The 23,287-nt window shown below is 68.3% G+C and overlaps 2 protein-coding genes across 7 annotated transcripts; both read right to left on the reverse strand.

Annotated features, from left to right (window-relative positions):
• Positions 1-449: 449 nt before the first annotated feature.
• Positions 450-3,702, reverse strand: GHDC (GH3 domain containing). Its single transcript, XM_074561565.1, has 8 exons — positions 3,415-3,702; positions 3,171-3,301; positions 2,490-3,066; positions 2,035-2,218; positions 1,877-1,948; positions 1,613-1,746; positions 1,374-1,462; positions 450-1,221 (listed from the first exon to the last, which is right to left on the reverse strand). Exons 1-8 carry the CDS (start codon positions 3,635-3,637, stop codon positions 1,021-1,023), a joined length of 1,611 nt encoding a protein of 536 aa, XP_074417666.1. The 5' UTR covers positions 3,638-3,702; the 3' UTR covers positions 450-1,020.
• Positions 3,703-4,964: 1,262 nt separating this feature from the next.
• Positions 4,965-22,491, reverse strand: LOC141732499 (signal transducer and activator of transcription 5B). 6 transcript variants are annotated; one of them, XM_074561555.1, is made up of 19 exons: positions 22,352-22,491; positions 10,853-10,990; positions 10,584-10,740; positions 10,406-10,495; positions 10,059-10,233; positions 9,850-9,980; positions 9,625-9,776; positions 9,399-9,554; positions 9,114-9,293; positions 8,905-8,992; positions 8,552-8,674; positions 8,288-8,380; positions 7,946-8,152; positions 7,190-7,284; positions 6,992-7,122; positions 6,138-6,293; positions 5,865-5,916; positions 5,343-5,450; positions 4,965-5,273 (listed from the first exon to the last, which is right to left on the reverse strand). In XM_074561555.1, exons 2-19 carry the CDS (start codon positions 10,978-10,980, stop codon positions 5,147-5,149), a joined length of 2,349 nt encoding a protein of 782 aa, XP_074417656.1. In that variant the 5' UTR covers positions 10,981-10,990; positions 22,352-22,491; the 3' UTR covers positions 4,965-5,146. The 6 variants fall into 6 exon arrangements, with proteins under 6 accessions (XP_074417656.1, XP_074417653.1, XP_074417658.1 ...); XM_074561552.1 differs by having other exon boundaries at positions 6,123-6,293; XM_074561557.1 differs by lacking the exon at positions 22,352-22,491 and adding an exon at positions 19,354-19,441.
• Positions 22,492-23,287: the final 796 nt, after the last annotated feature.

Here is a 23,287-nt window from a genome sequence, read left to right on the forward strand (position 1 = left end):
CCCAGCCGCAGGCACTTCTTTTCCCCTGTTTGCACCAGGAATTTTGCCCGAGGGTTTTTTTCTGGCAGGGCTGGCAGGATGGAGCCTCAGCCGGGCTTCCATCCCTGGCGGAGGTTTTGGCTGCGCTGGGGGGATGCTTTGTGTGGACCCTGTTCAAGACATTGTCCTCTGCCAGCGGCCTGGCTTGCCCCCACCCCGGCAGCAGCTGCCTGCACAGCAGGTTCCCCAAGCACCACAGCTCTCCAGCCCTTAAAATAAACCTTAACGAGCAGAAGGAGAAAGGACCAGTCCCTCCCGCCTGGTACATTTGTGCCTCAAAGGCACAAACAGCCCAACGCTCCCAGAGCTCCAGCCAGACGCTGAACTGGTTAAATATTCATGGCTGCCCCTTCCCCAGGACCCCCGAGGAAACAACAGCAGCATCTCAACCACCAGAGCAGAGTCGGGGCTGTCATCAAGAAATCTCTTTAATGAGGATTAAAAATAATAATACAAAAAAATCAATCCCAGAGCGCTGCCCTTTATTTATTTTTGAGAGATAATCCTCCTTTATTTTGCTTCTGTTTTTTTAAACATTAAAATCAGCCCTTGCTGGAGCTCATTGTTTCCTAAACCAGCCAGCACCTGCCAGCCCCGACCACCCTGTGCCCTGCCCGCGGTGTCCCTGCCTGGGGACAAAATGCCACAGTGCAGGGATGAGCCGAGCTCCTGCGCGGGCCCGGGGCTCCGCTGCTCCTCCTGGCTCCCGGGGAAGTTTTGGCTGGGTCCTGCTCCATCCTGCGCCGTCCCCGTGGGCAGGACCGACTGGCGTTCCCACCAGTGCCCAGCACCTGCCGCCACCACGGAGCAGGGGCACTGTTGACATTGCTGGCTCCATCCGCTCCGCTCAGCCAAACCCTCCAGGGCTGGGCACCCTGGCACCTGCACCCCCCGCCAGGGACTCAGCCCCGCTCCCTCCCCAGAGGGCTCACGGCAAGCGAACCCCAGGGGCAGGAGGGCTGCGGGACCCCCGGGGCTGCCCTAGGAGATGACGGTGCTCTGGATGAGCTGCAGCAGCCGCTCCTCCCGCAGGACCCTGGGCATGGGGAGGGGGGAGCCCAGCGCCTCCCGCAGCCGGGCAAAGGCTCCAGCCCCCACCAGGTGCAGGCGCAGGGGCCCGATGCTGCCCTTGAAGCGGAAGGACTTATAGATGGGAAAATCCTCCTGGAGACACTGGTCCAGCTGCAGGGAGAGGCCAGGCTGCCCATGCTGCCCCGACACCCTTTCCCAGCAGAGCAGCCATTCCCCACTGTGACGCCCGGGATCCTGCTGGCGGCTGCAGCCCCCCGGGCAGTGCCAGGCTGTGCCTGGAGCAGAGCCTGCGTCCCCCTCACCTTGTAGCGCTGCGCCTCCGACAGGTCCCGCAGGCCCCGCAGCTCCACGAACACCTCGTAGTGGGGGGCGCAGGCCCCCGAAGAGGCACCTGCAGCACCACCGCTTGCATGTTAAAGCCACCCGCAGCCCCCCAGCACCGGTGCCTCGGGGCCGAGCAGGGCACAGGAGGGCCAGCAGTGCTCCGGGCAGTGCTGGCCACGCTTTTGGGGGGAGTCAGGCAGCTCGCGGGGGGACTCACCCAGCAAGGCACTCTCCACGCAGACGTAGTCAACCAGGCGAGCGCCCGGCCACATGCCCACGGCGCGGCACAGGCTTCGGCAGAACCGCTCCTCGGGGATGCTCTCGCCCCGCACGCTCAGCGCCTGGCTCTCCCTGCGGCGCAGGGTCAGGGGTGGGCGCCCCGTGCCGGGGGTGCCGCTGGCACCGTCCCATCCGGACCCTGCCCATGCAGGGCCCCCCCGCAGCCCCCCGAGGTGAGGGGCAGAGACTGGGGTGTCCTCACCTGCGGACGGGCTCCACCACGGGACACTGCTTGTGGAACCCGGCCACCTTCAGCACCTCCCCGGCACGGCACCTGTGCAGGCAGGGGGAGCATGAGGGTGGCTGGTGTGGGGCTGGGGTGGGCAGCCCCCCCGGACCACCGCAGCAGGGAGGAGGCACCTGTACTCTCCAGGCCGGGCTGTCAGGACCAGCCCGTACTCGCGTCCCTCCCAGAGCTCGCCCAGCAGCACTGTTTGTGGCTCCTCCTCGGCCGGGCAGGGCAGGAACTCGCAGAAAGCCCAGTCGGGGCATAGCAAGAATCGGGGCGCTGGTTCCTTTGGCCACAGGTTCACACCAAGCAGGGCTGGGCAGAGGGCAGCACGGGTCAGCATGAGCCCCCCCAGACCTCCCGTCCCTGCTCACACAGCCTCACCCCGCTCTGAGGGGGAACCTCTTGGCTGGTGCCAGGACAGAGCCATTTTCGGGGAGCAGGCAGGTCTCTCCAGAGAGGGATGTGCCACTGAGATGCACCCACGTCTGTCAGGGCAGGGGGAGTTTGTGCTGCCATTCGGCAGGGGCTCCCCCCATGCGGCCAGGGCACGCTGCGGGGACAGTCCCACGTTGGGGACACTCACCTCCCGCCGCCCGGTAGAAGGGGCAGTAGAACGGCAGCCCCTTGCAGTCGGCCTGGCGGAGGGCGTCGCAGTAGAGCAGCTCCGCGCCATGCGCCGTCCCCACCACCACCACCTCCAGCTGCGGCCACAGGCGCTGCACGATGCCCTCGAAGCCCTGGGCGCACTCGGCCCGGAGCTCGGCTGCCCGGGCGGCGTCGGGGGCCAGCAGCGCCTGCAGCCGGCCCCGCGCATCCTCGGGCAACCCGGGCTGGGGGCTCAGCCTGCCCAGCGCCAGGTCCTCGGCCAGCCCGGGCCAGCCGGCACGCAGGGCCGCCAGCGCGTCGTGCAGCTCGGTGGCCAGCCCGGCCTCCAGCACGTGCAGGGCACGCATCCGCAGGGCGAAGAGCAGCTGCACCCGCAGCGCGGCGGCCCTCGAGGGCAGAGCACCCGCCTCGGCCGGGGTGCAGTATAGGGTAGGCAAGGGCCACCCCGCCGGGGCGCGGGGGCCACCGGGTGCCCAGGAGAGCAGGGCCGTGCCCTGGGGGGCCAGCGCCTGCGGGAAGGCAACGTGGAGGGTGTCCAGGTAGAGCAGGGACCCCTGTGCGGGGAGAAGCGGGGGTCAGGGGGGGCAGACGGTGGCAGCAGCGCAGCCCTCCCTGTGCGGGGTGCCTGCGCTCCTCCCCTGCCCCGGCGCCCCCCTACCTGCAGCGGGGGGTCGGTGCCCCAGCAGCTGCGGAGCAGAGCCCAGGGGCGCAGCGGGGGGACCTCCTCCCCCAGCGCCCCGGCGGGGCAGCTCTGCCGCAGGGGGTGTCGCTCCCGGAAAGCCTCCGAGCCTGCCGAGAGGGGCGCGGGGTGAGGGGGGCGACGACCGCCGCGACCCCCCCCTCCACCACCACCACCGCCACCGACCCCCCTCCGCCCCATCGCCCCGCCGCCCCCCGCTCACCGCGGGCCGTGCCGGGGGGCAGCAGCCGCCGCAGCCGCCGCTCCTGGCTGAGCCGCACCTCGCTGCCCCGCAGCTCCAGCCGTCGCCGGTACCGGCCCGCGGCGCGGAGCAGCGCGGAACGGGCCAGGCGGTGCCGCAGCGCGGGGGCGGCGGGCAGTGCCAGGGCCACCGCCACCGCCACGGCCACGGCCACCGCCACGGCCACCGCCACCGCCGACAGCATCCCGGAGCGCGACCCCCTGCAGGGACCCGGGAACCGGGACTCCCCTCACCCCCACCCACCCCCCCAACCCCGGCTATTCCGCCTCCGGCAGAAATGACGGGGAATAACCGCGACCGGCGCCGCCCCCCCCCAGTCGGCTCCGCCTTTGTTTTTATTTTCATTTTCTCCTCTCTACAAAAAACGCGGCGCGGCCCCGGCCCCCCCCCTCCCCGCCCCCGCTCAGCGGAGAATTAAATCACAATTAAACCCCAAAAGCGATCCCCCCCCCCCCCCCCCCCGCCACTTTCTCCACGCCTCGGCAAGAGAAAGCGCCGCCTTTAAAAAAAAATAAATAAATAAAATTGTGCAATTTGTCTTGTTTTTGTTTTGCTTTTGCCCTGTGTAAACGTCCCCAGACCCACCTCCATCAGCCCTTGGGCCCCAGCGCCAGGCCCCCGGCCCCCCCCCGCCGCTGCCCGAGCATCCCCCCGGCCTGTGGGGGCTGCCCCTCTCCCTGCTCGCCCCCGGCACTGGGGAGGGGACAGGGGACAGGGGGACATGGACCCCAACCTTGCACCAGGCCCCAGGGCACCGCTGGCCTGCTGTGTGTCATCCAGAGATTGGGGAGCATGGGGCCACCCGTGTCTCCCACAGCCCCGGGGCTGAGGGGCTCGTGTCCCCCCCTCTGCCCCCCACTTATCAGGGCAGGGACCTGCCTCCTTCCCAAGACACACGTGAAACCCAGAGCTTTTGTGTTACAAAAATATTCCGTGCTTTATTTATTCTGTGGTAGAAAAATAACATGGCCAGGACCCCAGAGCTTCTTGGCCAGGGCAAGGGGAGAGGTGGGGGGAGGGGGCCGGGGGGGCAGAGGGTTCTGCTCCCCCCAGACCACCCGCACTGCCCGGCCGCCCTTGCTGGGTGCCCTCGCGCCCTGCCTCCCTCGCGCTGCACCGGCTCCGGAGGGGGATGCCGAGGTCGGGAGCCGAAGAGGCTCCCACATCCTTGGGGGGCCAGAGGATGAGACGAGGTCCGGGAGGGGACCCCACTGCTCGGGAGCAGAGCGGCAGGAGGGGCTGGGGGGGGAGCCCCAGGCGACCCCCGACCCCCCGCCCCGCGCCCAAGCCTGGTGCACCCACACACCCCCGGGGAATGGAGCCACGGGGTAGAACAAGAAGGCGACACGTACATTCTTAGTGACGACTGCGAAAGCGGACCCGGGGCCGGACACCCGGCCCCGACCCCGAGCAGCCCCTCGGCGGGGAGCAGGGGGGCCGCAGGGCCGGTGCTTGCAGAAGCGGAAAGCCGAAGCTGGGCCTCTTAAAAGGAACATACAGGAAAACCATGCGACAAATCCGCTGCCGTTTATACAAGGGCATAAACACCAAAGAGCCGGACGCGAGCCTGCGTTTCGGGGCAGCACAGAGCAAATCTCCGGGGCAGGGCCCACCCGCCGCCCCCCCCGGCACAGAGACACGAACACAGCACAGTCCCCGCAGCGCTGGGGGCGGGGGGCCGGGCGCCCGCCCGTCACGACTGGGCATGGGGGATCCACTGACTGTCCATGGGGCGCCGCAGCAGCTCCTCCACGTGCCTCGCCACGTCCATGGTGTCATCCAGGTCGAAGTCACCCTCAGGGTCCAGCACGGCGTCGGGGCTGCGGGAGGCAGGGGGTGAGGGAGGGAACCGGCTGCGGGGGGAGGGGGCCAGGGGATGCGATACCTACTTCTGGGCGTACATGTTGTAATGGGGCTGGGAGCAGACGGCGGGTGAGGGAGCCTGGTCCATGTAGGTGGCCCCTCCGGGGGCAGAATCGCCTGATGCACTGACAAACCTGCGGGGACAGGGGGCTCGTGAGCGCTGGCAGGGGACAGGAGGGGCTCCCCCCAGGTGATGGCGTGCTCTGGGAATTCCCATCACCTCCGACTGGCATCTCCCAAGGCTGGCAGGGTGCAGGCGGGGGATCCAAACCCCCACACCCATGAAGCCTGACAACCTGGGGGGTCCCCAGTCCCAGCCCCCTGGGTGGCAGCATGGCGAGGGGGGGCCCTCTGCCTTTCCAGGGAACGCACAGCCCTGCCTCGGCCATGGGCCCGCACTCCTTGGCCCCCAGCGCCAGCTCAGCACCGACGTGGCCATTGGTGGTGCCAGAGCCCACGAGCCGAGGTGCCCCGGGCCACTGCTTGCCCCAGCCAGCCGGGGGCGACCCACGGGACCCCCCAGGGTCTGCATTCAGGGTCAGACTTACTCTGGCACCACTTGCTTGATCTGTGGCTTCACGTATCCATCCACGGCTTTAGCTAGAGGAAAGAAGGCAGCACTAAGGCCCCGAGCTGCCGGTGCTCGCCGCAAGCCTGCGGCGGGGCTGGGGGTTCACCGCGGCGAACTGCAGCTCCACTGCGGGGCTGGATGCGTCCCCGGGGCAGAGGGATGCCCTGAGCCCCAGCTCCACCCCAGTGGGATGCACGAAGGAGAGGGACGCGCGCGGGGTGAAGGGCAGCGCTACCTGGCGTGGACTCACAGAGAACCGGCGTGTAGTACTTGGAGAAAACCTCGTCCTTGGGCCGGTCGGGGAACACATAGATGAGGTAACTGAGGTCCCCGAGGCGGTCGGCCAGGGAGCGGATGGAGAAGTCCCTGGTGGTGAAAGGCATCAGGTTCCAGAACATCCTCTCGGCTGGAAGAGAAGAGCGAGGATCGCGGTGACGCCCAGAGCTGGTGGTGGCTCCCGGCCCCGCTCCAGACGCTGGCTGCGAGATCACGTTGAACAGCAGACGGCATTTCCCGCGCTGCATCCCTCCCCCGGCAACGTTTAAGGACAAAACGCAGGTCGCCAGAAAACAGGATCAGCCAGGAGGCACGGTGAACTCCAGGCGGGTCTGGCCTCATCCGGACACACCGGGGGCAGGTCCCCCCCGGCCGTGGGGCACTCCGCGGGGATTTGCGGTGCTCCTCCGAGGGACGCTCTCACGAAGAGCGGTAACGAGCGGACTTGCTGCACGGGGTCAGGCAACCCGTGCAAACCCGTCGCACCAGGAGGCGCCACGCAGTCGCTGCGTTTCACACAGCCACGAGTCAGACACGGTGGTTGGGTCGGACGGTTTCGCCCACTCCCTCCCCGCCAACAACTGGACGCGGCCACGGCTGCAGCAACAGCAGCACCGGTCCCCACAGGGCAGCCAAGGCGTTTCCGCAGGCTCCCACGCTTGCCCCTTTCCCAAGGAAGGCTCCCGAGGCCGCGGCGGTGCCGGTGCCCAGCCGAGACAGGATGTGCCGGAGCAGCAGCACCAGCCCCATGGGCAGGGGACGGCCGAGTCCCAGGCTGGGGACAGAGACAGCGGGGCTGGGGGCTGCCGGTTCCCGGCACAAACTCACAGGAGTCAAACTTCCACGCGATGGTGATGCCGCCGATCTCCGAGTCGCTGAACCGCAGGAGGAAGGTCCCGTCGGGCTTGTTGATGAGCAGGTCGTGCGCCTGCTGCTTGTTGACGAAGCCCAGGATGGCCCTAGGCAGAGCGGGGGTGTCAGGGCCAGGGGCTCGGGGCCGGGCGGCGAGGGCAGGGCGGCTCTTACCCATCGTTCCAGTGCGGCTTCAGATGCTTCTTCAGCACCTCCATGACCCCGTCAAACCACTGCCAGAAGGTGTAATTCCTCCCAGGCAGGTTTTCCTGTTGAAATGCCCGGAAAATGAGCGCTCCCGGCTCCAGCCTCCTCGCTGCTGTTAAACAGCACAAGCGCTGGGCGCAGCACCGGGACTCGGGGACCCGGACCATGGGACGGCCACCAGCGCTGCCCAACCAGGTGTGGGTCAGCCCAGCCGGGCAGCACAGCCCCGGGGGAGCGCCAGCAATGCCTCCCCGAGGACGCAGACTCCATTTGCAGGCCCTACGGCACCCTGTGTCCCTCCAAGCGAGGAAGGTGACACCTCCCACCCTGTTAACAGCCCACAGCCATCTCATTTTTGCAGCCCTCCAGCAAGAAACGGCTCCTTGGGAGGGAATCACAGAATGGTTCGGGTTGGAAGGGACCTTAAAGATCAGCTAGTCCCAACCCCCCTGCCCTGGGCAGGGACACCTCCCACCAGCCCAGGCTGCTCCAAGCCTCATCCAGCCTGGCCTTGGACACCTCCAGGGATGGGGCAACCACAACTTCTCTGGGCAACCTGTTCCAGCACCTCCCCACCCTCACAGTAAAGAATTTCTTACTGGGGGCTGGATATGACCCGTCCAGCCCCCCCAGTACAAGCGAGCATAACACAGCCCCCATCCCAAAGCGCCTCGGGACGGCGGGGCTCTGCAGCTCTCCCAGCTCAGAGCCCAGCCCGCTCACCCGGTTGAACTGGGACCAGGACACCGTGGTGCTGCTGTAGTCCTCCAGGTGGGAGCTGGTGCTGTTGAAGAGTTTCTGGGCCAGGAACACCAAGTTCTCCTTGGTCAGCCCGCGGCTGCTCTGCACCTCCGCCTTGAACTTCATGTTGAGCGCCTCGCAGAGCTGCGGCCACTGCACCTTGTCGGGCACGGCGAAGGGGACGCGGCCCTGGGCGGGGGGACACAGAGCAGGGTCAGCACCGAGCTCTGCCCACCACCTCTCCTCGCCGGGAGACCGACCCCAACTCCCGCAGCCCCCTGGGGCAGACGGGGCCTGTCCCACCCCCCCGGTGCTGGCACTCACGGGCTCTGCGAAGGCGTTGTCCCAGAGCACGGTGGCCGTGGCGTTGTTGTCCTGGCTCCCGTGCACGATCACCACCACTGGCAGGGACAGCGTCTGCGGGGTGGAAGGAGACCAGGGTGGGCTGTGGGGCACCGCGGGAGCATCGCCCGTGGGCACCCCCTGGGCCACCACAGCCTGCACGGGCACCCTGTGGCCCCACACCCATGGGGACGGTGCCCGTGGCTCACCGGCGCCCTGCAGAGGGGACACGGCTGGTGGCTTTACCTTCACCTGGAAGACCAGCTCGTTGCCGCCAACACTGAACTGCGACTCGAAGAGGATAGTGAACTTCTCCTCCGTCACCGACTCGGCCCCGCGGCGGTCCGAGCGCTTGATCCGCTTCAGGGACTGCAGGGACACGAGGGGTGAGCACGGGGGGACGGATGGGGGCACGGGGGGACACCGAGGTGAACGCAGGGGAGATGCAACCCAGATGGGGACACAAGGGGTGAAGAGAGGGGGATGCAGCACAGATGGCAATACAAGGGGTGGCCACAGGGGGACATGGCACAGGCAGGGACAGGAGGGGACGGGAAGGTGGGTGCGAGCGTCGGGAGCGGGGAGCTGGCGGCGCTCACCATGTTGCGGAAGTGGGCGCTGAGCGTGCCGGTGGCCTGGTGATACTCCATCACGCAGCAGTTGTTGAGGATCTCCCCGCTGCTCTCACTGCCGCAGGAACACACAGGGTCAGGGGACCACCAGGGACCACCCCCCACAAGGGGAAGCCCCCCCACACCCCCTGCTCCCCACAGCCCCCCGCAGCCCACCCCAGCCCCCCGGGCATTACTTGCGGGTGCTCTCGTTCTTCAGCAGGGCTTTGGCTTGCTGCTCGCTGATGATGGTGGCCTTCACCTGGGGGGGGTTCATGTGCACGTTCAGCTTCCCCCCCACCAGGAGCCGCACGGTGGCCGCAAACTTGGTCTGTGTCTTCAGCACTTGGGGGGGCTGCTTCTCGATGATGAAGGTACTGGGGGGGAGGAATGGGGATCAGGGGCAGGCGGGCAGAGTAGCCCCAACCAGGGTACCCCCACCCCTGTTGGGTGCCTCAGCCGAGCTGGGCCCCCACCTCTACCTGGTCACCAGGGCGGAGATGATGTCGGTGATGGTGCCATTCAGCTCCGACAGCATCTCCTCCACCGGGCCCGAGATGGGCAGCTGCTGGCACAAGTGCTCGGCCCGGCGGATCTGCTGCCGGTTCTGCCAGATGATCTCCGCCAGCTTCTCGCACCTGGGGGGAGAGGGGCTCAGCACCGCGCCGGGGCTCAGCGCCCCGTCCCACCCCCAGCGCCGGGACCCACCAGGTCTGCAGCACGTCCAGGGTGCCCTCGGGGGGGCCCCCGTTCCCCGCCAGCTGCTGCCGACGCTTCCACTGGATCAGCTCGTCGTCCAGGATGGTCGTTTGTTGTTTGCGCAGCAGCTGCAGCGTCTTCTGGTGCTTCTCAGCCAGGTCCTGCGAGGCGGGACGGCGTTACGGGGCGCAGGGACGGCGTTACGGGGCGCAGGGACGGCGTTACGGCACTCACCACGCGGTACTGCTGTAGTGTCTGGGCTTCCCGGTGCAGCCAGGCCTCCAGCGATGCCTTCTTCTGCTGCAGCGTCGTCTCCCGCGACAGGCGCTCCTGGGGACCCAGCTGGGAGAGCTGGGAGAACTGGGCTGGGGGACGGGGTGCGGCGTTAGGGTCGGTACCGCCAGCACCCCAGGCCCTTGAACCCCCCCCGGCCCCCCACCCACCTTGGAGGCGCATGTTCTCCTGGTACTGGATGATGAAGTACTCCTGCGTCTGCTGCAGCTTCTTGAGCTCGTTCTCCGAGTCCTGCGTGATGAGCCGCAGCTCCTCGAAGGTCTGGTTGATCTGCAGGTGCTTCTGGGACATGGCGTCCACCAGGGAGCCGGCCGGCGAGGGGCTCTGCACGGGAAACGCTCAGCATAGCGCGGGCACCCTCCCCACCCCCTGGGTGCCGGGGGCAGCGGGGACCCAGAGCACCCCCTGCCTCAGGGCTGCTCCCACGCTGGAGCCCCCCAACATCCCCCCTGCCCTGGGGGACCCGCTCCCTCTCCCCTCCGTGGCCCCCACTCACGTTGTTGGCCTCCCGCACCAGCCGCTGCTCGTGGTAGAGGATGTGCCGGATGCAGCGCACCAGCTCCATGGGGCACCGGTCGTACGTGTTCTGCAGGGAGAGCGTAGCCTCAGCCGGGCACGGGGCAGGGACATCCCCTCCCAGGCCCCGCAGCCCCCGTCTGCGACCCCCCGCTCACCTGCAGCTGCGTGGCGTAGTGGCCCAGCTTGATCTTCAGCAGGAAGCCGTCTTCGCCCACTTGGTGGTCCGCCTTCTTCTGCAGCTCCTGGATCAGCCCCTCCAGCAGCTGCGTCGCCTTCACGTTCTCCTGGGGGTTGTCGAGGTCGATGGAGTCCCTGCGCGGAGCAGAGGGGCGGTGTCGGGGGGGCACCCGCTGGCACCCCCAAGGGTGGGTGCTCCCAGGCCCAGCATCCCCCCGCCCCGGCGACAGGGACCCCGCCGACCTACCATGCCTGGCTCTCGATCCACTGCGACAGGTAGTGCCGCACCTCGATGGGAAAGTGCTGCCCGTAGAGCGCCTGCATCTGCCGCAGGGCTTCGCCCTGGAGCTGCTGCGCCTGGATCCACACCGCCATGGCTCACCACCTGCCGGAGACGGGCTCGTCAGGGCACCGCGGACGGGCCAGTGCTGTGCCGGAGTGGGGGGCCAGCCTTGGCCTCCCCCACAAACCCTTTGCAGGAGCGTCCGGGTTCCCGAAGCCCTTTGCAGTTTCCTCTGGGTTCTCCAGAGCTGCCGGAGCCGCCTCCAGCTGCCGACGGAATGGGCATGCGGGGACAGGGGACCCCAGCTCCGTGTCACCCCCTCTTTTCTAGGAAGAGCCCTGGGGGTGTCTGGGGCCACGAAGGCGCCTCCGCGCTGCCTCCGCACATGGTAATCATTTCCCCTTGCTGCGCCGCGGGATCGCAGCCATCGCTGGCCACGCAAATGAGGAAACGGGGCTGGGGGGAGGGCTGGCAAGAAACCCAGGGTGACGCAGAGCGGAGGCCCCCCCCGCGCTCGCCCCGGCTCCTGCCCACACCCTGGCAGCGCCGGCAGCAGACGGGTAGGAGCAGCCCTGGAGCCGGGGCCATACATGACCCAGCCGGCAGCTCCCCGGGGGTCTGTGGCCCCACGGCCACCGCATGCACCAACGCCGCGGAGGAGACGCCGGCCGGAGCACGGAGCTTCCCAAAGAAAGTTTTGGGGTGGCTCTGCCTCCGTGCAAGAGCGCTGCCAGATCCCGCCTGGCTCACACGGGGTGGCCGCGGCAGGCACGGAGAAAGGACGGCCAGGGACAGCACCTATAAAAAGCCCGAACGTCCCCGGCCGCAGCTGTATGTGCAGCCTGGTGGGGCCTGGAAACACAACCTGGCAGTCGAGTCGCTGAGGGTGACCTGACAGTGAGCGATGAGGGAGGGCATGGGGGGCTCACAGCCCCTCCGAGCCAAGGAGGCAGCAATAAATAGCTTTTATCCCCCAAAACGCCTGGGATTTAGTGCCGTGTGGGGGTGCCGGGCAGGGGCGCGAGGCCTCGGGCTGCGTCCCAAGGCTGGGTGGCCGAGACGGGATCCAGTTACTGCACCGGCCGGTGACAAGCAGAGGGAGCCGGGGACTGCAAGGGCTGAGCCTCCCTCCCTCCCCAAAGTGCTTTGTTCAGCCTCAGAAATACCCGGCGGCCCAAGGGGCTCCGAAAACAGCCGGTGCCGTCCCGCGGGCAGGGGCACACGGCGGGGGACGGTGGCAGCGGGTCCAAACTGAGCAGCCACAGCCAGGGCCCTCGAGCCACGCACACCCGCCCCCTGCGCAGGAAGAGGACCAATAACCGAGAGTTGGCTAAAAAAAATGAAATTTTCCCCTATAAAAAGGGAGGAACGTTTCCACATTGAGAGAAATCAGCCGGTTGGAAATCCTGCTGGCGAGGAGGGGCCTGGGGAGGCATAAAAAGGCGGGCGAGGAGGGAAAGGGAAGGCGGGATGGCCGACAGCAGGACGCGCTCCGGCGGTTAGAAATTGCGGACGCTTGATAAGGGCCGTCGGTGAGAACTGCTGCCCCGGCAGAGCCGAGGAGAGCGGCCACGGCCGCGCCAGTGCCACCACACCACAAACGGCCAAAGTTCCCGGAGCAGCGGGGACATCGGCAGGGACACGGAGCGAACAAACGCCGCCCTGCCTATCGAGAAAATGGTGATCTCTTCCCATCTTGCGGTGACAAAACACTTCCTATTCCACTCCAGCGTGTTGTTAAGCAACGAGTCTCGGGCTGCTGCTGCGGCGAGCCGGCAGACACCACGCTCGGCCAGCGCCGGCCTGGGAGCGAGAGCATCGCCACCGGAGCACCCGGCAGAAGGGAGTCCGGCTTGGGAGCGAGAGCGCGAGCATCGCCGCCGGAGCGCCCGTCGGAAGGGAGCCAGCGCCGTGTCAGTGTTTACCAGGGGACCGTGCAGCGGCCAGCAGCAGCGTGGCTCGCTCAAAGGCAAGGCAGGGCACAGCACGCCCCAAAAACACTCACACCAGGCTTCGACACGACCTCCACGGGCATCACCAATGCAGCAGCGGGCGCTTGGAAAAGCACCCACTTTTATCTCCCGCTTCTCACCCACGGAATGACAAACCAAACCTCCCTGAGGGCCGCAGGGTGCCCCGGGCGCCCCAGCCCAAGTCACCAGCGCCTGCTGCCATGAGCAAATGAGGGGTTCTGGCCACAAGACCCCGCTCCAGCCCAACGGCGTTTACCCACCCCCGGCACCATCCCCAGCCCACCAGCCCCGGCAGGGCCGGGCAGCACTGCCGCAGCGTCACGCGTTGCCAGGGGTCAGCCGTGCTGCAGCCGCCGGCCACACACGCACTCAAACAACTGCAAGAGACAGATAATTGCAGTGGTTTAAGCTACTTTGCATTTACTTGCTGGCAGCGAGCTATAACCCACCCATTACCGCAGCTCGGTTAACCAGCAGCAACTCAACAAGCCACAGCAACGCGCTCACCGGTGACTTATCGCCTGCGAAGCCGAGCATGTGGCGGCTTCCCGGAGGTAGGACAAGTGGCCTGGAGAGGGATCCCAGCCCCGTGGGGACAGCGCAGGCAGGGGAGGCACAGAGGGAGGGGAGACACGGGCGGTCATCACTTCTGCATCCCACAGCCCCGCTCAACCGGCTGCAAATGGGTGAAACCCCCCCAAAAGGGGCACCCAGAGCACCAGAGGCAGCGGACAGGGGGATGATGGGCAGGGGGAGGCTGGCAGCACCGCTGGGGGCAGGGAGTGGCCAGGGCACCCGATGTGATCATACCGGGGATGGCCACATCCGCAGTGACAGGAGCGGTGGCACTCCCGGCCATGGCCACCAGCTGCAGGAAAGCCGGAGTGAGCCAAGCACGTCCACAGGCAGACAAAAGGGGGGAAATGCCTCATGGGTGAGCCCAGCAGCGGCGCCTTCCCACGTTCCCACCGCGCTTTCGCCCAGAAAGGTTGGACCAGATGATCCTCAAGGTCCTTTCCAACCCGGTATTCTGTGATTCTATGGTTCTGCGGGCACAGCAAAGCCCAAACAGGGGCAATGCCCACCCAGGAGCCGGTGCACGCGGAGCCGCGGGATGCTCGCAGGATGCTCACTGCACGCAGCCGCAGGATGCTCACAGGATGCTCACTGCACGCAGAGCCGCGGGAAGCTCACAGGATGCTCACCGCATGCAGAGCCGCGGGAAGCTCACAGCACGCAGCCACCCTGGGGACCTCCCCGTGGGCAGGAGACCCCCCGCCCTGGCACTGGCACAGCTGCCGACTGCAGCCCCGGGCAGGGGCTGAGGGCCAGGCAAGGCTCGGGGGGGGGACACAGCAAAGGGCTCTGGCCGTAACCCCCCCTCTCCCGCACGCCAGCCCCGCACAGCCCCTCTGCTGCGGTGGCTCCTTCACTGCCCTTCGCCCGGCACTCTCCCGGCCCGGGGGTCTCCGGAGCGGTGTCCTGCCCTGGGCAGTGGCACGGCGCTTGCCTGGCGCTGGGCTCCGGCTGGCAGCAGCCACAGCGGCCTCCTCCCGCCGCAGTAAACACACGGACACGTGGTTCCTCGGCACCTCCGGGAGCCGCGATCGCTTCCAGGTCAGAGCCGGCCTCGCTGGCGGCCGCAGGGCCGGACCCTGCTGCCCCGGTGGCCGGTGCTGCCAGGGGGCTCCGGTCCTGCCCCAGCCCACACTGTTCCTGCTCCCCCCGGCAGCCCCGGCGAGAGGGGATCCTGCGCCCCTCAGGAAGGGCAGCCCCAAGCAGGCTCCGTACGGGGCAGGATCCGGCTCCCAGCCAAGCCCCGGCAACGGTGGTGCCGGCAGCCGATAGCAGCCGCTTGGCACTTGGAAGGGCTCCGTTCCCCCAGCACAGACACCCACCCCCCTGCCCATACGATCTCGCCCCCCTGCCCACACCGGCTTGCCCTGGGGGACACTCTGGAGCCCCCAAGCACCCCCACGGGGCTGGGTCCCCGCCATGGGCTCCCCCAGCGCGGCCCCCCTCACTCTCGCCCCTGGGCCTGCCCGCTGCTGGCAGCGAGCACCGCTGCGCATCACGTCCTGCCCCGCCGCCGGGGGGCACGGGGGGCTCCGCATCCACTCGAGGGGCCCCGCAGCCCCAGGACCATCCCAGCTGGGGGGTTCCCCACGCACGGGCATGGCAGGGCCGGCAGAGCCTCGGGGCTCGGCACGGTTCCCGGCTCCTCCAGGGCACGGGAACCGCAGCGGGGGCTCGGCGTGCCCCGTCCCGCCATCGCACTCACCCGGGGTCGGGCTCCCCTCTGCCCCTCGCACCCCTCCGGCGTCCCGGCCCCGGGGCAGCCCAGCCACGGCTCCGGGCAGGCGCTGCCGGCAGAGCCGGGCTCCCGGGCGGCCGTTTCGCAGGCTGCGCGCTACAGGAAGGAGCGGAGAGCAGCTATTTCCTTCCAAAATGTCAGCTGCCTGCGCAGGGCAGCCAGCCCCGGGGCTGCCAGCAGCTTCCTCTGCCGCCGCTGCCTGCGCGGTGCCCACCGAGGGAGCGGGTCTGGCACCCCCTCCGCGCTCGGACACGGTGCCAGAGCCAGGCACAACTGTTGCCCCAGCCGGTCAGCGGGGCTGAGCCCCCCGACCCCCCACAGGCAGCTGGGAATGGGACCCCAGGGACTGACGCAGGAGCTCGGAGCAGGGGGGGAGATGGGATGGACTCGCTGTGCCCCCCCAACTCCACTCCATGCCCTCCGGCACACAGCACTGGGGCAAAGCCCACACCAGCAAACACTTGGGGGGCTGGTGAGCAGCCCCCGGCCCCCCTCAGAGCTCGGGGGTGGTGGGCACCGGGGCACAGTGGGTCGCGGCACCGGGAAAGGGGGTGGTTCACCCGTTTCACACCCGCCTGGGGTTTCCAGCTTCGGGCTGGGAGACAAGCTCCTTCTGGAAGCTCGGTGCTTTGGTGGCTTTTGTTTGTCTCCTGCAGAAAAGCGGCGGCAGCCGACAGCTTGGGCGTCCCGGCAGCTTTGGGAGCCAAAAACGGGGAAGTCGCACCGTTACAGGAACAAGGAAAACCCACGCATGGCATGATGCTGGGGAGAAACTGGCCCCACACAAGCAGAGACGCCCCAGGCGGGGACCGGCGCTGCCCCCCAGGTGCTGGGGTGGGGGGTCAGGGGCCTGGGGCTGTACTTGCCCATTGGCATTTGCCACCTTCGGGAACGGTTTTTCTCCCCCTATTCAGATTTTCCCTTCCAACCACAGAGGCCCAGAAACCTGCGTCAAACCAAAACCACCAAAATACCCTACGAAATCCCAGCAAATTCCCTTGAATCCAGGGGCCGGGACCTAGAGAAAAAAAAAAACAAACCACCCCGGTGTAGCCACAGATACAGCTGCTGCCCCAGCACCGGTGGGATTCCCCCAAATGCCGAGCACGGAGCGGGACCAGCACCGGCAGGACCAGGTCCCCGCGGCAGAGCAGGGGGGCCATGGCCACGCTGCTGCCCTCCCCGGCTGAGCTCGCCGCAGCGAGAGCCAACGCCAGTCCCCCCACCCCAGTCCCCCCATCCCTGGGGACACCGGGCACCCAGGACCACCCGCTCAGCTCCGGCACAAAGAGCCGGCTGTGCCGGACCCCACGCGGGCTGGGCTGGAGGCTGCGGCCGCAGAGGAACAACAGGGGTCTGTCTGGGTGCCGGGAGGGTGGGGGGGGGGGGGCGAGGGGGGGGGTTGGGGGCCGAGCAGCGCGGTGCAGGCAGCTTGCCCACCCTCCAGCTGCAGGCAGCCAGCGCCGGAGCAGAAGCCAGGCGCTGGTGGGCAGGACACACCGCTCAGCCACACCGGCAGAGCCCAGCGCCCACCTGGCCCCCTGCGGGCACGAGTCCAGCGTGGATCCTGCGGGGACACCCGCCGCGGGGACCCCAATCCCCACCAGCGCCTGTGCTGCCCCCGCCGTAAGCCCGCAGACAGGATTAGAGAGGCCTGGGCAGAGCTTTACTTACTCCTGGCTCCCTGGGGCCAAGCAGCAGAATTAACCGGCTGCGGGGCTGGCACGGCAGGGAGCTCCCGGCTCCGACGCCTCCGGATCCCGGGGCTTCCCCTAGGCTCGGTGGAGGGATCCCGGGGAGGGCACGGAGCCACTGCATCCCACTGCCCACCCACAGCATCCCAGCTCCGGGCAGGCACCAGTCCTCGCTCCGGAGGGGATGCGCAGCCACCACGTGCCAGGGCATTTGATGAAGGTATTTTTCCTCCATGATAATAATCACCCATCCCAACCCCCGGAACACCGTGCTGGGGGTGAAGCACCCGCCGGCAGGAGGTGCAGCCCCCAGGGACTCACATGCCACCTTGGTGCCCACTCCAGCCCAGCGGGGAGGGTCCAGCTCCGGTCCCCTCCTGCATCCCAGGAGGGAAGAGGCATCAATGCAGCCCTGGGGAAGGGCAGGGAGGTGACAGCATCCCAGCGATGCCCCCCAGGGATGGGGCGGCAGCTTCAAGGAGGTCAAGGCAGAAGCCCCTGCACCCCCAACAGCCGGTTCATCCTTGTGTTGTCCCTTCCAACAAACCAGCCCAAAAGAGCAGCCACCTCCCAGCAACCCTGCAGCCACCCCCGGGTCCCGCGCAGCCCCTGGCACCGGGGCCACCTCCAGCACAGCCCCAGCCCCGGGCTCGCTGCTAATCCCTGCTCAGACCAACGCCAGCCCTGGAGGGATGGGCTGGTCAGAAGGACCTGAGGATTAAACTCATTTCAGCATCGAATTAGTCCCGATTGGGGTCTGGAGACATAATTTCATTTTATCTGCCACGCTCCGGCGAGCGCACACAATCGCACTAATCCAGTTGCCGACCGGGATAGATTTGCAGAGCGGGACCCAGGTGGGCCGGGGCAGACACAGGCAGCGCAAGCACCGCTCCGACCGCATCCATCCCCCTCGTGCTCCGCGCGGGGCAGGGGAGACGGTGCAGGAGCCTCCCCCATCCCCCGGGACCAGCTCAGTCTCATGCCACGGCACGGGCACCCGGGGGCTGGGGCAGGGCAGGGACAGGCAGAGGGATGCCAGCCCCCCGAGGGCACCCGCTGCCCTGCCCGGGGAAGAGGCACCGACCACGCTGCGAGACAGCGTAGGGTACGTGCAGGACCCACCGTGCAGCCGCAGTTGGGCGGGCAAACCCTCACGCCCTCGTCTTTGGGAGTAAACACCAAACGCGGGCTGCGAGCACCCGGCTACGCACGAGGATGCTCCAGCAACGGCGGATACCGGGTGCTGCTCTGCACCCACCGCCAACAACTGCCGGTGTGGAGCCTGCAGGGTGCCTGAGGAACCCTCGCCAGCCCCCGCAGACGTCCCAGCACAGCAGCACCCGTCACCCCCGCATCCCCCTCCGAGCCATTCGCAGCCGCCGCAGCAGCCCCACGCAAGGTGATGCTCCCGCACCCGGTCAGCGGAGCAGAAGGGAAGAGGGGTAAAGCCTTGGCTTCCAAAGAGGGGGCACGCAGACACACGGGGATGCTGGCAGGAGGAGGGACAAGTCAGAATGGGAATAAAAAACCAAAACACTACTGGTTTCTGCAACAAAATCCCCAGTCAGAGCGGGTAAACCCCACAGCCAAACCTGGCCGGGGGTTAAACGCAGCATTCATTCCCAACGCACACAGATGCGTCTGGGTGGGAGAGCCGGGTTTCAGCTTCCCTCGCCCCGCAGCGCGGAGCGGCCCCAGGAGGGTGAGCAGAGCCCCGGCCCCCTGGCTGCCCCGCCAGCACCCCACCGACGCGTTTCCAAAAGGCTCAGGTGACTAATGGGGATATAAACGGAGCGCGCCGGGCCCAGGCAGCTGTGCCACCCTGAGCTGCAGCCCCCCCAACCGCGTGTTAACGCCACCAAATAGGACAAAGATCATTTTACAGCTGTTTTAGCCAGTGCGAAGGGCTTGGATACGCCGCAAGTGAGAGCTGCCTCTTTCTCCGCTAAAAGCTTTGTGGACAGCCATCGAGCGAGAGGGGACAAAGAGACAGACGGAGCACGCAGCCGCGGCTCTGCCGATGGGCACCGGCTCTCCGAGCTCTGCCCCAGCACCAGCCTTTTCCCCAATTCCCTCCCTGGCAGAGCCGCGCTATAAACCAGCGTTTACGTCTCATAACAACAGGAAGACACGAAGTTGCAGCGAGAATGGAGATTGCAAAACTCACCAGTGACTGAACAGGGAGCGAGTGGTGACCATGGCACGGTTCGCCTCCGCCACTGCGGCCACCCCAGCCTGGCCAGGAGCCACCCGGCAGCACATCGCTCCCCAGCCTGACGGGAAGCAGGAGCCGGCACCAAGGGAAACGCGGGGCGAGAAGCGACAGCCAGCGCTCCCGGCCCCTCTGGGGCAGCCAGATGGGTGGATTCTGCTTTATCAGCAAGTCAGCTCAGCCCTATCGGCCAGGAAGCCGTGTTCGCATGTGTGCCTCCCCCTCGACATTTCCCAACGCGGCGGGAGAAGCGGTTCACGGCAGCCTACCTTTTATCAGCCAGCAGATGTTGCTAGAACTGTTGCTGCGTGTAGAATTCGGGCATGCCCAGCCCGCTTGGATCCCTGCGCCGGCCACGCGGTGCCAGGGTAAACACCCGCCCCCTTCCTCCGGGATCAAAACACTTCGGGGTTGCAAAATAGACACCCCATGAAAGGAAAGGCATGCCACAGAAACATTACAGCTGTCGAGGCTACTTCTCCCAGGGCATGCCGGAGCCCCGGAGCCAGCAGCCGGCACAGGCTTCCCAGGCCGGAGCTGCCTGCGCGAGCTCCAAGCCACCCCGGTGAGGCGGGGACCGGCGAGCCCCTGCCTCCGTCCCCCGGCACCCGTAGCCCTGCGTCGGCACCGCCGCGGTGCATTGGACACGTAATGCGGAGGCTCCTCCAAGGGCAGCACCCGCACGGTGGGAAGCCGGCGGCCGGGCAGAAAGTCCATGGCCCTCAGCGCAGGCACGCAGGGGATGCCGAGGGGAGGGCGATCCTGCTCAACCCCCACGCCGTCCTGCCCGTGCCCGTGCTCCCGCCAGCTCCCCGGGGCTGCCGCGAAGTCCGTCGAGCCCAGACCGGCTTACAGTAATTCCTTGCAAACCAGAAAGTCATTTCCCAGCTGACGGGGACGCTTTACTGTACTCGGCACAGCACAGTCACCACTCGCCGCCCCACCACCCACGCCGTGGAGGAGTACAAGGAGCAGGGATTTTTCGCAAGTAGAGTATCTGGGTTTTGCTATCACTCGAGAGAGAGCTGGGAAACCCCACGGCGAAGACCTCACAGCCGTTTTGGAGTCAGCACTTCCCCTGCAGCGAGAGGGGAAGGTCCCTCCAGAGGCTCCGTGCAACCCTGCGCCGAGCATCCCCGGCTGCGGCTCCCCGTCCCCAGCGCTGGTGCCAGCATCCCTTGTCCTGCCCCAAAGCGTCGTCCTCGGGACAAGGCGGGGGCACCAAAGCCAGCAAGGTGGCTCTAATGACAACTGCTGCGGGGCAAACACCCCCCCCGAAGGGGGACACTGTCAAGGTGCCATGAAACGCAGCCTGGGTGACCGCTGCCCACCACGCCCCGTTCCCAGCCCGGCTCTCCCGCGTCCCCGGGCACGGGCTGTTGGCACCTCTCAACCTGCACCGCAGCTCCTCCTCCACGTGGCTGCACATGCGGCGTGGCACAGCCCTGGGGACAAGCCCCGCTCTCCAGGGACAGTTATAAAACCCAAGGAGACGGTCTCCATCCTCACATCCAGCATCCCGGGGGCGTGGGAGCCACGCCAGGTCGGGCTGCGATCCCAACGGCTTTGGGAACACCCGGGGCTCGCTGCAGCTGCCCGCAGGCAGGTGACCCCTACACCCCCAACGCCTCCCGCTCACCGGAGCCACGCAGACGGGAGAGAGCCACACGTGGTGCTGGGCCCCGACCAAACCTCCCTCCAGTGTGGGATCGCTGCGCTGGGGGCAAACGCATGGAAGCACGATGGCAAACCCCGAGCACCACAGCCAGCCAGCCCTCCCACGCCAGCACAGGGCTGCGCTCCCCATGACAGGCTCAGAGCCTTCCTCCCGAAGTTGGGGCACAGGGATGAGGGGGAACAAAGCTCCCGCAGCTCAGGGCTGGCCCCCTCGTGCCTGCGGTGGTGGACAGGCTCTCCAGACCACCCCACGGTAAACACACCAGCTGCATCCATGGATGCCGGCTACCAGGGCTTGCACAGCTCCGGCTGCAGCCATGAGTGACACCAGGGACATGGCCTGGCCAACAGGCAGGTGTTGGGGTGAGCCAGCCCGGGGCCAGGAACATCCTGCTGCAACAAGGCGACCTGTGCTGCGGGGACTTTGGGCACCATGTCCCGGCCATGGATGAGCCACGTGGCCCTACACCGTGGTCCCCCCACGGCAGCACCATGCACTGCACCCCTCGGCAACGCACCTCAACAAATGGTTTGTTGTCACTGCCTGTCCCCTGCCATGGGGCTCGCTCGTGAGTTTGCGCGAGCCACGGCCCCAGCTCCGCGCTGCAGCGCGTGTCGGAGGTGTCACCGCCGTCAGCAGTTCAGGCGAGGCAGAGCCGGGGAGCCCCGGCAGTGACAGTGCCCGCACCCCAGTGACAGTGCCCGCACCCCAGTGACAGTGCCCGCACCCCGGCGCCGACACGAGCCGGGTGCTGGAGCCCCGGAGCCGCCCGGCGTCAGGGCGAGGAGCCACCGGGAGCCCGGCCGGGCGCAGGGCCCTGACAGCTCCCGTATCCCGCCGGACAGGTGGCCGCCGCTCCCTGGGCTCGCAGTCACCCGGCTGCGTGTCCCGGCCAGCGCACGAGCTGGGTGAAAGGCCACCGAGCGCTGCAGGCCCCCGGGGTGTCACCGCTCCCGCCTCGCACCGGGGAACATTTCCCGGCCGCCTTCGACCCTGCCCGGCAGCGCGGGGCCGCGCGTCCCCCCCCCCGGCGGCGAGCGGGATCCCCGTCCCGCTGTGCTCCCCGCGGCCGGACCCCCTCCCCCCGCGCCGGGACGCGCAGCGCCGGTCCAGGAGCTCCCCCCGCGGCCGCCGCTCAAGCTGGGCCCGGCCCACGGTGGTGGTGGTGGCGGCGGCGGGGGGCACCGGCCCCGCTCCACCGGGCGAGCAGCGCCCCGGCCCCTGCCCCGGCCCGCGCAAAGTCCGCCCGCCCCCGCGGGGAGCGCGGCCCCGGGGGCGGCCCCGCGCCCGCCCGCGCCCCCGCCCGCACCTGCGCGGCCCCCCCCCCCCCCCGCCCTCGCCCGCAGCCAGGCCGCGGCCCGCCCGGCCCCGCACCGCCCCGCCGCCCGTTACGAAACGCACAAAATATCACAATATTTACCGGCGGGAGGGGACGCGCCCCGGCCGCCCCCCGCCGCGGGTGCCCCCGGCCCCGCCGCCGCCGCCGCCCCCGCCCCGGCGGCGGAAAGCGAAAGCGGCCCCGGCTCCGGCCCCGTGCCCGGTCCCGATCCCGGTCCCGGCGGCGATGGCGGCCCAGCACACGGCCCTACCTGCGGCCGCGGCGGCGGCTGCGGTTCCGCTGCTCCGGCGGCTCTCGGCGCTGGGCTCCGCCGCCGCTCTGCCCCCTCCGGCCGCCGCCGCCGCCGCCGCCGCCTGCGCCGCCCCCCGCCGCCGCCGCCGCCGCCGCCCGGCCCGCGCGGCACCACCCCCCCCGGCACCGCCCCCCACCCGCCTCCGCCGCGCCGCCGGCACCGGCACCGGGCACAGCACGAAGCCGATGGGAGCTTCAGTACCGGCTACGGCGGGGCACGATCCGTCACCGGAGTTCGGCACGGGGTACCGGGGAAGCCCAAACCGGTACCGGGCGTTAGTGCCGGGCACGGGGGTGCCCAAACCGGTACCGGGCGTTGGTGGCGGTAGGAGCCAGCATCGGCACGGGGCCCTTGCACCGGGGGATTCCACTCCAACACCAGCCCTGGCAGTGGGGGGAGACCACCGTGGTACCAGGCACGGGCACCGGGATCAGGCCCCCGCCACCGGGCACGGCTGGGACCCCCCACCGGCACCGGGACCCTCCTCTGCGCCTCTCCTCCCACGCCCTTCCCAGTCCCCTGGGTCTCCAGCCATTTCCCCCCCCCGCCGCCACCGTCCCTGCCCACAGGACAGGCTCTTTCCCCCCAGCCCCCCAGCTGCCCACCCACGCCGCTGTGCCCGGCCCCGCTGCGGCACATCCCCGCCAGCCGCTGGGCTGTGGCGAAGGTGCGAACGCTGCCCGTTGCACTTATTAATGTTTCTTAATGGTTTCTTTGTGCTGTGCTGCCTGCAGGCCCCGGCTGCCTCCCGCTCTCCCGTGCCCGGGGAAGACGGGTTTCCCGTGGGAGCCGTGTGGGCCCTGCCGGGGTTCGCATGAGAGCGCGAGGAGAGAAAGGAACTCCCATCCCAAAAAGCACGGGATGAGTAACACCATCGCCCTGGCTCCCTCCTCT

Source organism: Larus michahellis, chromosome 18, assembly GCF_964199755.1.
Source record: "Larus michahellis chromosome 18, bLarMic1.1, whole genome shotgun sequence".
Taxonomy (NCBI): domain Eukaryota; kingdom Metazoa; phylum Chordata; class Aves; order Charadriiformes; family Laridae; genus Larus; species Larus michahellis.

Coding starts and splice junctions, on each gene's coding strand:
- GHDC (XM_074561565.1), bottom strand. CDS start 3,637: ATGCTGTCGGCGGTGGCGGTGGCCGTGGCGGTGGCCGTGGCCGTGGCG. Junction 3,302..3,414: donor GCCCCCCGGCACGGCCCGCG/GTGAGCGGGGGG, acceptor CCCTCTCGGCAG/GCTCGGAGGCTTTCCGGGAG. Junction 1,222..1,373: donor CGGAGGCGCAGCGCTACAAG/GTGAGGGGGACG, acceptor CTCTCCCTGCAG/CTGGACCAGTGTCTCCAGGA.
- LOC141732499 (XM_074561552.1), bottom strand. CDS start 10,980: ATGGCGGTGTGGATCCAGGCGCAGCAGCTCCAGGGCGAAGCCCTGCGG. Junction 8,381..8,551: donor AGCTGGTCTTCCAGGTGAAG/GTAAAGCCACCA, acceptor TCCACCCCGCAG/ACGCTGTCCCTGCCAGTGGT. Junction 7,123..7,189: donor AAGCCGCACTGGAACGATGG/GTAAGAGCCGCC, acceptor CGCTCTGCCTAG/GGCCATCCTGGGCTTCGTCA.